A 12,722-nucleotide genomic window follows, 5' to 3' on the forward strand; every position below is an offset into this window, starting at 1 on the left:
ATGAAATTACTTACCATTAACCGCTTCACATTTCTGGTGCGAGTAAAAACTCATTCCTACCCGCAACTGATCATAAAAATGAAATTCACTGTACACCCCAGACGATTTAAAGAGCGGCTGTGTGAAAGGCTTGCCGATTTCAAGAGTTTGTTCTTACTGCATTTCTGTAGAGAAGAGATAGTGGTCAGCATCAAGGTCTGCAAACAATAAAACTATGGAATTAAATTACCTACGAATGCACTTTCAGTTTAGTCACGTCTACTTTATAGACAAAGGTAAAGGTCTCTTCTGCAGTTATGTGAAAAGTTCAACTTCCGATGTGCTTATGAAGGTAAATCAGTTTTAGCCACAATTCCAAACATAAATGCTTTCTGCTATATTCCAGTTAATACTTTATGCGGATGAACCAGAAATGAATTAGGTCGTATAATTGCATATTTTTATCCTAATTCCAGTTCTCTCTGGACTTTTCCTATTACTGATATGCATTATTCTTTCTTAGTCATCACACAAGATTTGAATAGTAGACAATTTTAGTTTCAGTAAGCCATCAACAGCAGACACTAGTTCAAAAAAGAAGCAGTAACCGCTACGTTCGCCTAACTTCTACCTCCGCCTCAATGCTTCTTCCAGTTCTGGGAGACTTCTTTCATACATGTTTTACTTTTGGGCGAAGGATAAGATTGTCGACTCTGGCTGTTTCTTCAATCGCTGGAGCAGCGTCATCCTCGCTAACTATCATTTTCTTGATAAACAGTTGCGTGAAAGATTTAATTTCATCAGCCGCATCTTTTTAATTGTGACGTTCATAATTTTTGAGTTTAGACAAAATACATTCATCGACCGTTGATAAGGCGTGATAGATGCCGAAGTGTTCGTGCCACTGCTTCACCCGAACTGGCCTCACGCTGGGCTTAGCCTGACACCTGCGAGCAGCTGTCCTGCACTGGAGTGTCCATTCCTATAAGCAGTCCTATCTACCTGTGGATAATGTATACCTCTAACGGGTCATTTACGTATTGTCGTGTTTCTGCAAATGGATGTTTAGGAAAGAGATTGGAGACGATCTTCCGTAAGGATAGATCTTAGTATACTAGACTCCGAAGCACGAAAATATGGTATGAAAGAAACTATCTACACAGAAACTTAACCTTGAGAGGAAATTTAGTCATCGGTGCTCTGGCTCTGAGCACCATGGGACTTAACATCTGAGGTCGTCATCACACACATCCATGCCCGAGGCAGGATTCGAACCTGCGACCGTAGCAGCAGCGCGCTTCCAGACTGAAGCGCCTAGAACCACTCGGTCACAGCGGCCGGCCAGTCATCGGTGCAGCAGCTAACATATTCACATAACAACAAAAATGTTACATCAGCCCGATATGTCTCGCAGGTTGTTGCTATTGTAACTGTTCCTGTACGGATCGGATGGTCACTCCTGACATTGTAAACATACACACAGCTACCGCGAGCACGCGGTACGTACGGGTAGATTGCCAAACTCCAATGGATTGCAGCATTTCAGTTGAAAGTGAAGCACCAGTTTGGACTCAATAGAGAAGTCTGTGGAACAAGGAAAACCGCGCCCAATGATCATGGCCGCATCATAACGTTATGTGCAGAAGGCTTCACAACCATGGAAGTTGCTCAACACGTGCATCTGTTTCGAAGGGCGGACATTAAATCTGTTCCAGTTGACTGGTAGTACTGAGAACTTACACCACATAGGTCGTCCGCGTTCGAACGGTGCACAGGATGATAGATATCTACGGCTTTGGAGGCAAAGGAACAGTGGGTTGAGTGTTCCAGGACTGAATTCGGTGGTCGAAGAGGCTGCAGGACGTCATGTATCGCGTCAAACTGGTAGGAGACGATTGCGTGATGAGACTCTCCAATTTCGACGACCAAGACGAGCACCATGTCGTACATAATAACACCATGGATTCTGTTACAAACTTACATTACATCATGTAGAATGAACCCTCCAGCATTGGCGTTGGGTGTCGTTTACGGACAAAACTTTGATCTGTTTGCATCCTGATAATCGAGGACAACGTATTTGGAGACAGTCCAGTAATACTGAGAGCCTTCAACACCGTGTCCCACGTATACAAAAAGGTGTTGATGGAGTAATGTTCTGGGATGGCCTTACGTGGGGTCACCGTACACAACTTGTGGTTGTTAAGGGCAATCTCACTGCTCCACGGTACAGGGAAGAGATTCTACAACAAATAGTAGGACCTAATAGTCAAAATTTTGGAGACAATTTTATTTTCATTGTTGATAACTCGCGCATTCATCGTGCTGTTCCCGTGAACACGTTCCTTCAGCATGCTAGGGTCACCATAATGGAGTGGCCTGACTGTTCCCCGGATATTAAAACAATCGAACATGTGTGGGCTCGATTCAAGCGAGCTGGTTTTGGTCGTCGACAACGACCACGTACTCTGCGTGACCCGTGGAGAATCGCCATTGGAGAGGGGGACACTGTGGAGCAGGGCTAGCTAGCTTGATGATCTCATCGATGATATGACACGACGGATACAAGCGTCAGTCGAGCAACGGGATGTTTCACCACGTATTGACGTTGCTCAGGTGTGCTGCGAAAAACACCTAACGGAGACAGGTGATTTTATCGTTACAAAATATTTTTTATTTTTATTTCGTGACTGACACACTGCAAATGCATATACATGCATGCCTCAGAGTCAGTGTTTGTTTTCTGTACCATGGATTTTGAAAAAAAAATGGTGATACAAAACTTTTGTTGGTGTGTGTATATCGAACAAGTATAGTTAGTTATATGGGCAACAATAACAACAGTGATGTAAAATACTTTATTACCTGATGAAAGCGTTTAAACTTCACAGCATATTGCAGGGTTGCATTATTGGGCTGTGAATGATGCTCGAGAGGGCACTTAATTCCGTGTGTATCTTGTTATCGAAAATCAAGGTAAATTTAACTTCATCTTCACATCGTCGTCGAGATCATGATAAACGGAGAACTTACTCTGTCGTGGTCTTCTTGAAGGAACTGTCTCAGCATGTGTCTCACTTTCTTAAGAATTTCTCTGTCGAGAATGATAAACTGAAATTTGAACTCGATATGTAACTTCCTCTTGTCTCGTTCAGTGAGGCAGTGCAGGAAATTCTGTAATTTAAAAGGATGGTAGCGGAAAGTCCTGCAGTCAGGAGCGGCACTCCCACCTCCTCTCGTGCTGTGGATATCATAGTTTGACCTCCAAGAGGATTTATTCCAACTGGCACATTACTATAGCCGCCGTGCTACGTTTACGTTTGAATCAGATTATCAACTTATTTTAATATGGTGCATCGTCAAAATCCTGTTGGGTCTAATCTGCCTTGGATTTAATGTGGTATCGGTCGTTTCGGCGTTAAATGTAATGTTCGTTGAGCACTGTTGTCGCTACCGTGAGCCTTGCCACCATGACAGCGTGGGTGATCTCAGTGCTTACCATTTCCAGTACAAATATAGGCATTTTCGAAATAAATGGTTGTAGCTCCGTCATAAGATGCATTGAGAAGTACCTTTTTTTTATTTCTTGATGGTGACTAGTTTCGGACACCTATGTTTATTTTCAAACCACCTGCACCATTAGTGTGACAAATACAGGCAATATCCTATGTACAAAAACTGCCTCTGAAGTGGTGATCAAATGAGCACTATGGACGACTCAACGACAGTAAATAGACCACACAGGACGGACATTAGTGTTCTCTAATATCTGGACATTAGAGACTTCTAATGCCCGTCCTATGTGGTCTATTTACTGTTGTTAAGTCGGCCTGCCGGCCGGAGTGGCCGTGCGGTTCTAGGCGCTAAAGTCTGGAACCGGGCGACCGCTACGGTCGTGGGTTCGAATCCTGCCTCGGGCATGGATGTGTGTGATGTCCTTAGGTTAGTTAGGTTTAATTAGTTCTAAGTTCTAGGCGACTGATGACCTCAGAAGTTAAGTCGCATAGTGCTCAGAGCCATTTGAACCATTTAAGTCGGCCTTAGCGCCGCTTTGCTCGCCACCGTAGGAGCTGTTTTTGTACATAAGCTGTTGCGTGTATCTGTCACATTTACGATGCGGATGCTTTTAAAATGGACACAGGTGGCCGAAACTAGTCACCACCAAGAAATTAAAAAAAAGATACTTCTCAGTGCAACTTATGGTGGAGCTACAACCATTTGTTGCAATTATAAAACAAGATGTGGACCTATTTTCCACCTGATGCATGCTGCAAATTCGTAAATACACACTTTCGTTCAAAGTAGAATCATTTGTAAGATACAAGACTTGGGGTTGAGTCCCACTTAGCAGACTCTATTGACGTCTCCCACCACAAAACATAATATTTATTTTGTAGTTAACTAATACAGCGTAACTCAAACTTAGTATATTTTACTACCGAAAGATTCCTAAGGAATAAATGACGTTTTGTTTAATTTAAATAAATAGTCCTGGTAGCTAGCAACTTTGTTACTTACTCGAAGTTCGTATTAGGATCTTACAAACAATGTTATTTTTCACAGGGAAATCCTGCGAAGTAAATATTAATGAATGTTCGTCCAGCCCCTGCAGTGACAACGGCCTCTGCGTGGACGGCGCTAACAACTTCACGTGCAGCTGCTACGACGGATTTGAAGGTTTGTAGTAACTTAACTCAATAACTGTATCAATCATGATACAGAAACCGAAATGAAATTAAGTGTTTCGCCTGCTGGCCACATAGTAAATTAGTGAAAATGATGATTTCTTGTGTATTTATACGCACTTATCTCGCTCTTCCGGTACAAAAAGAAGAGAGTAGCGTATTACTGGACCTTCTTCCCGACTCGCTCTGACGATGGCTGAATGGTTGACGGCCGAAATATTAGCAGCAGACGAAGTATGGTTAGGCTGAATTCCCTTAATTTTATGGATCAGTTAATACCTCGTGAGAACTTGAACCTCCATATTGTCTTCGAGTCACAGTAAAAATGCTCCTTCCATTGTGGAGAAAAAGAGCTGATGCAGAAAAATTTCAGTTTCAAACTTTTGCCGCATATTGCGAAGAACATCATTACTTATAATGTTTTCGTAACTATCAGAGTTCGTTTTTCTATTAAGCCAGCCTAATAACCAGGAATAACAGCGGCAGATAATTACACATCTCCACCGAATTTCACAGCCGCCGCAGGGCTCATAGGTAATGATATCTGCCAAGCCTACACAAACGCACATGATTCCCACACCATGTACTGCGACCCATCATTCCAAGATACCTTTTTACATAGTTCTTAAGACCAACGACATAGCTATAAGTATCACACTGAACAACGTCATTTTGCCACTATCCAAACCAATGGTCTGACCTCAAATCAAAAGAAAACAACTGCACATCGTTACGTCTTCGGCGAATTTCACTGTAACCACAACGTACACAAGTAATTACAGTTGGCCGGACACCCATATAATTCCCGTACCGTGTTCTGTGACTCACCGCTACATAGAACATCATTAGCCAGTTCCACACAACAATGGGGTACATGTACTACACGCACCACACTAGCAACGCCAAGCATTTGATCTTGCAGTCAGTGCCTTTTGGACTGTAGCATGGCTATGTACACTATTCTCGTCGCCTCCTGATGGATCATTCTGTCGCTGATCATATTGTACATGTGGTGTGGGTGACATTCCCCAGTGTCGTCAGGCGCATTTTCTTTGCGGTTTCGGCAGATATTTGCAATTTTCGTTTCCGAAATGCGTAACTAGAGTCAGTCCAAACAGATACCGCTCATCACTTGTTTCGTGCGATGCCCCATCTGTTAAAAACAAAATTATTTTTAATAGCTGAATTTTGTGGGTCTCTTCAAAACAGACGTCCAAAATTAGTGTAGTGCGATATTAGTCTTATGGATATATATTATGTGGGACAGTAAAACATGAAGAATAAACAGTACTACAATAGCCTACGGTGATTGTCACTGCCAAGCAGCAGTGCTACTCAGCTGCTGCTGGAGTACTACTGGGTTCGAATCCTGCCTCGGGCATGGATGTGTTTGATGTCCTTAGGTTAGTCAGGTTTAAGTAGTTCTAAGTTCTAGGGGACTGATGACCTCAGTTGTTACGTCCCACAGTGCTCAGAGCCATTTGAGCCAGTACTGCTGTTTTACTGTGCATGTTAATACATATCGATAAAACTAATATCGCACTGGACTAATTCTGGACCTCTCTTTTGAATGGGCCCACAAAATTCTGCTCTAAAAATAACTTTGCTTTTAACAGGGAAGAAACCGACGCTTTCTGTTGACACATGACAGACCTGATGAGCATTAGTTGTTTGGGCTGGCTCCAGCTACAAATTGCAAAAACGAAATTGCAAATATCTGCCGAAAAATCAGAGAATTATATATAGTAAGCTAGCCAACAGAGATTACGTTTATTTACTTACTGCCGAACTAGTATCGACCGCACATTCTCATCACCAGCGGTATCTTACATAGTAGTTTCTTAGCACATTTCAAATACGTTTGTCAGTAACATATGCATAGTTAGATAATTACAGGAACGTTATTGGCAAAACATCTGTGGAATGTGCTAAGGTACCAGCGTACAAGATGCCGCTGATCACGGGCAAGGCGCTCGATATTAGTCCAACAATAAATAAATAAAAGTAATCTCTGTTGGGTAGCTTATTGCAGAAAGGTACTTGTCCGAAATTTATAAATTTCTCTGTTTTGACGGTATGGTTGTGAATGAATAAATGCATTGTTTACCGCAAAATTGAAACGTTTTTCTACGATAACACAGGTCGTCAATTTTCCGTTTATTGTAGATAGGGAGCTAGTTTGGGGCATGTTACTGGAAGAAGGAGAGATACTACATTCTCGATGACGTTTTTGAGCTCATAAAACATTCCTGAAAGAACGATAAGAAGTTTCTGTTGTTCAAATAAAGGTGGCTTCTTTTATCGACTACAGTTCTTGGTGCCTTACATTCCATAAAAGCAGCTACTAGAGCGATGATTCGTATGGTAAATTCGTTCCTAGACACCAGAAAAGGATTCTCACTATTTCAAAATTCCATGAGATGAACTTTTCAGCTGAAAATCCGCGCATAGTGTTACTTGCAACATGGATGCCGCTGGCTTGACGATAGACGCTTTTACGATGAGGAAAGCTGTACAACCTCTGAAATTTCCTTCACAGCAAGCCTGCATATCTATAGTGCCTATTAATAACAACAAAATGGATTACATCAAGAAATCTTTGGTGAATATCCCTCAAGACAAGATGCAGTTTTGGAATTCAGTTACATCATGGCCGACAACAACATCATCTCATGATGCAGATGAAGATAACTGAGTGATGCAACCATATAAAACGTCGCATATTATTCAGAAATATGTAGAAAATCATGTTTATTACAGTAAAAGACGTTAATACACTCCTGGAAATGGAATAAAGAACACATTGACACCGGTGTATCAGACCCACCATACTTGCTCCGGACACTGCGAGAGGGCTGTACAAGCAATGATCACACGCACGGCACAGCGGACACACCAGGAACCGCGGTGTTGGCCGTCGAATGGCTCTAGCTGCGCAGCATTTGTGCACCGCCGCCGTCAGTGTCAGCCAGTTTGCCGTGGCATACGGAGCTCCATCGCAGTCTTTAATACTGGTAGCATGCCGCGACAGCGTGGACGTGAACCGTATGTGCAGTTGACGGACTTTGAGCGAGGGCGTATAGTGGGCATGCGGGAGGCCGGGTGGACGTACCGCCGAATTGCTCAACACGTGGGGCGTGAGGTCTCCACAGTACATCGATGTTGTCGCCAGTAGTCGGCGGAAGGTGCACGTGCCCGTCGACCTGGGACCGGACCGCAGCGACGCACGGATGCACGCCAAGACCGTAGGATCCTACGCAGTGCCGTAGGGGACCGCACCGCCACTTCCCAGCAAATTAGGGACACTGTTGCTCCTGGGGTATCGGCGAGGACCATTCGCAACCGTCTCCATGAAGCTGGGCTACGGTCCCGCACACCGTTAGGCCGTCTTCCGCTCACGCCCCAACATCGTGCAGCCCGCCTCCAGTGGTGTCGCGACAGGCGTGAATGGAGGGTCGAATGGAGACGTGTCGTCTTCAGCGATGAGAGTCGCTTCTGCCTTGGTGCCAATGATGGTCGTATGCGTGTTTGGCGCCGTGCAGGTGAGCGCCACAATCAGGACTGCATACGACCGAGGCACACAGGGCCAACACCCGGCATCATAGTGTGCGGAGCGATCTCCTACACTGGCCGTACACCACTGGTGATCGTCGAGGGGACACTGAATAGTGCACGGCACATCCAAACCGTCATCGAACCCATCGTTCTACCATTCCTAGACCGGCAAGGGAACGTGCTGTTCCAACAGGACAATGCACGTCCGCATGTATCCCGTGCCACCCAACGTGCTCTAGAAGGTGTAAGTCAACTACCCTGGCCAGCAAGATCTCCGGATCTGTCCCCCATTGAGCATGTTTGGGACTGGATGAAGCGTCGTCTCACGCGGTCTGCACGTCCAGCACGAACGCTGGTCCAACTGAGGCGCCAGGTGGAAATGGCATGGCAAGCCGTTCCACAGGACTACATCCAGCATCTCTACGATCGTCTCCATGGGAGAATAGCAGCCTGCATTGCTGCGAAAGGTGGATATACACTGTACTAGTGCCGACATTGTGCATGCTCTGTTGCCTGTGTCTATGTGCCTGTGGTTCTGTCAGTGTGATCATGTGATGTATCTGACCCCAGGAATGTGTCAATAAAGTTTCCCCTTCCTGGGACAATGAATTCACGGTGTTCTTATTTCAATTTCCAGGAGTGTATATACAACTCTATTTTAAAACAAGTAGCTTAAATTTAAAATTAATTTGAAAACACAGCGTACTGCAGAAATGTAACTTGTCCGACACCAACACAACGTCGTCCCCCTCGTTCCTCTTACATCATACTTGACCTTTACGTGCATACAACAAACAAGTACACCTACATCAAGAAATACGTGTCAGGTGATAAACTGCGTTAAATCAGGTCTATCCTGTTTTTGGTTTCTACAGTTTTAAAACTGGAGCAACCACAGCTAAAATAGTTACACATAATTGCTTGACAGTTCATACAGTGAATAGATTTTTTAAAAATACAGGTGTTAAAACTATTAAAATGGAACTGAATGAAATGTCCAATGGTCTGCTGAAGCTGTATTTGTTCAGGTCACTTATAAACCAACACAACCTATTTCGCAACTTTTAAGTTCTATCTTCTGGTGCAAATATAAATGTTATGTCATAAGTTACACAAAAAATGTGTGTGAAATCTTATGAGACTTAACTGCTAAGGTCATCAGTCCCTAATCTTACACACTACTTAGCCTAAATTATCCTAAGGACAAACACACAAACCCATGCCCGAGGGAGGACTCGAACCTCCGCCGGGACCAGCCGCACAGTCCATGACTGCAGCGCCTTACAGCATAAATTACAGAATGCCACAGAGTAACAATTGGCGTGGCTAGGTGAGGTTTCAGCCCTCCTCAGTTGTTAAAAAGACCATCATCAATTATGAAACTCATGTCTGCGTTAAGTCGCGAACTCTACACTTTCCGATCAAAGTATGCTCTTGCCGGCCTATGCCAAGCTATTCAGGGAAGTGCTGGGCCCTGAAGTAGCAAAAGCCGACACACTCAAGTGTATTAACAACTGCATTTTAAAAAAATCTGTTCACTGTATGAATTGTCAATAAATCATGTACAACTATTTCAGCTGTGGTTGCCCGAGTTTTAAAATTATCTGTAACGACTTGCCAAGTATAGCTAGAAGAGCATATCATGATTAGTGGACCATATTTTTCCAAATTACATTGTGAACATATGTTAGCAAGTTAAGCCATGACTTTTTGTTTACGTGCACAAATCCGCGAATTGTATATCAAAAGAGATAGAACTAATAAGGCGCTGTATATGGCAAAGTTGAAGCTAGCAAGTATGAGTAGCATGAAGAACTTTGATGCAACACGGGAACATGAGAATGAGTGTGTCAATAGATTAAGTAACAGCCTGTCTTCAGTTCGAAATTACAAAAGTTAAGTTATCGAAGATCGAAGTAGCGAACCTCACCCTTCTAGCACTCCTCAGAGCGCGTTTAAATTGCCCCCCCCCCCCCCCTCGGGTTTGCAACCTAACTCACGTTAGTTTCAACAAGAGTGAAACACGGCTACTTGAGATAGGCTTATCACGAAATACTACGAAGCCCTTATCCCAAAAACAAATTGATTATTTCGTTGCACGTTCCTTAACCGCCAGAGATGGCGGTCTATTTTCAACTGGCCAAAGAAATGAACAGCCATCAAAATTAATAAGGTAATCCCGTGACACATTCAACATCAAGGGGTTGGTCTACATGAGTATTTGGAGTTAATCTCGGAAAACGCAGCTCTTTGCACCATTAACAAAAAAACCTAGATGACCATAGAGCAATCATAGTAAAGGCAGCTATGGGTAAAACGAGTATTGTTGTGAAGGAGGATGAATACGTACCCAAAGTACAGGATTCCTTCGAAGAAAATAATTTTTCTCGCAGTGGATATGATCTTACTCCAATGTTTTTGGCCCAGTTGAAGAAACACAAAAAAACCACTTCATCTTTTCCCACCCCTTTTCAAAAGAGTTCTCTCATACCCATGAATCCACAAGCACCAAGGTGAAGAGAGGTTATCAGATGGATCTTCCGGCGCGTCCGACCGTTAACTTCAGAAATGGTATTGGCTATCAGGCATGAAAGTTATGAGCCAACTACACACATCAAAACAAGTTTTACATCACCCCAGTTCCCAGAACTCCTGAAGATAGGCGTTGACTGTGGATATTGTATGACAGACACAGTCCCTCTGACTGTTCAGAGATGTCACTAAACCCGCCAAAGATGTAAACAACCATGCATGAGCAGCGCCTATTAGACGGAGGGGGTCCGACAGCCGATCAGTTCCAGTCATTGCACTAGGAAGGAGGTACGCGGCTCGTGTTGCCTGTAGTTCAACCATGCCTAGACGGTCAATACCGCGGTTTGATCGCTTCCGCATTGTTACTTTGTGCCAACAAGGGAAGAGTCGAGGCGTCTCGGAGTGAACCAAATCGATGTTCTTAAGATATGGTAGATACAGAGAGACAGGAACTGTCGATGACATGTCTCGCTCAGGCCGCCCAAGAGCTACTACTGCAGTGGATGACCGCTACTATGGAGTATGGCTTAGAGGACCCTGACAGCAACGCCACCATGTTGAATAATGTTTTTCGTGCAGCCACAGAACGTCGTCTTACGACTCAAACTGTGTGCAATAGGCTGCATGATGCACAATTTCGCTCCCGACGTCCATGGCGAGGTCCATCTATGCAACCACGACACCATGCAGCGTGGTACAGATGGGCCTAAAAACATGCCGACTGGACCGCTTAGGATTGGCATCACGTTCTCTTCACCGATGATTGTCGCATATGCTTTCAACCAGAAATAGTTGGCAACGTGTTTGGAGACAACAAGGTCAGGCTGAACGCCTTTGACACACTGTCCTGCGAGTGCAGCAAAGTGGAGGTTCCCTGCTGTTTTGGGGTGGCATTAGGTGGGGCCGACGTACGCCGCTGGTGGTCATGGTAGGCGCCCTAACGGTTGTACGATACGTGAATGCCGTCCTCCGACCGATAGTGCAAACATATCGGCTCCAAATTTGCGAGGCATTCGTCCTAATGGACAGCAATTCGCGCCCCCATCGTGCACATCTTGTGAACGATTTCCTTCGGGATAACGACATCGCTCGACTAGAGTGGCCAGCATGTTCTGCAGACATGAACCCTATCGAACATGCCTGGGACAGATTGAAAAGGGCTGTTTATGGACGACGTGACCCACCAACCACTCTGAGGGATCTACGCCGAATCGCCGTTGAGGAGTGGGACATTCCAGACCAACAGTGCCTTGATGCACCCATCTAGTTTTTTGTTACACAACCGTGCACATCTAATTTCCATTCTAAATGACTTTAACATTCCCACTGATGTCAACATAGCATCTTTAGATATTAAAAATATATACCTACGTACCTACGGACCAAGTCCGGAATATTATTGCTGAAAATCTTCGTACCCATAGATGTCTACCCGACGAAATTAATGAAATGTTGAAGTCGCTAGGAATTATTCTTAATTATAGTTACTTCAAATTTGGTGACTCTTGTCATTCAAAAACAGGGACTAGCAATGGGTTGTCCTTTGTCTTACTACCTGGCAAACAGTATTCAGTCCAAGTCTGCAAACGATTTTGTCCAAAAATGCGCATCTTGCGATAGAGAAATCCTCGGTTGGTTTCGTTACGTTGATGACGTTCTCTTACTGTATTAAGGCCGCAATGACTTTTGCGGTTTCCTTGTGGGCCATCTGAGTTCACATCAGTCTGATATTCCATTTACAGTCGAACACAGTGTTAATGGCACACTTCATTACCTTGATTTCTTAATCACATTAAGAAACAGTTCTTTGGTTTTTGATATTTATCAGATACCGTCTACTACTGACAACGTACTCCATCGTTCTTCTTATCATCCCATGAAATATGAAAAGGCTGCCTTTCGTTCGCTTCTTTACCGCCTCCATCAGGTCCCCCTAACACCCCACACATTCGATCGGGAGTACCAAGCTAC

At 44.1% G+C, this 12,722-nt stretch overlaps 1 protein-coding gene across 1 annotated transcript in view; it reads left to right on the forward strand.

Moving 5' to 3' along the window:
• LOC124556259 overlaps window positions 1-12,722 on the forward strand; it is a 462,906-nt gene that overhangs the window by 252,362 nt on the left and 197,822 nt on the right. The window contains exon 8 of the mRNA XM_047130246.1: window positions 4,543-4,656. Coding sequence (XP_046986202.1) covers window positions 4,543-4,656 — 114 coding nt within the window. The remainder of the gene's footprint in view (window positions 1-4,542; window positions 4,657-12,722) is intronic.

This window comes from Schistocerca americana, chromosome X, assembly GCF_021461395.2.
Source record: "Schistocerca americana isolate TAMUIC-IGC-003095 chromosome X, iqSchAmer2.1, whole genome shotgun sequence".
Lineage (NCBI taxonomy): Eukaryota > Metazoa > Arthropoda > Insecta > Orthoptera > Acrididae > Schistocerca > Schistocerca americana.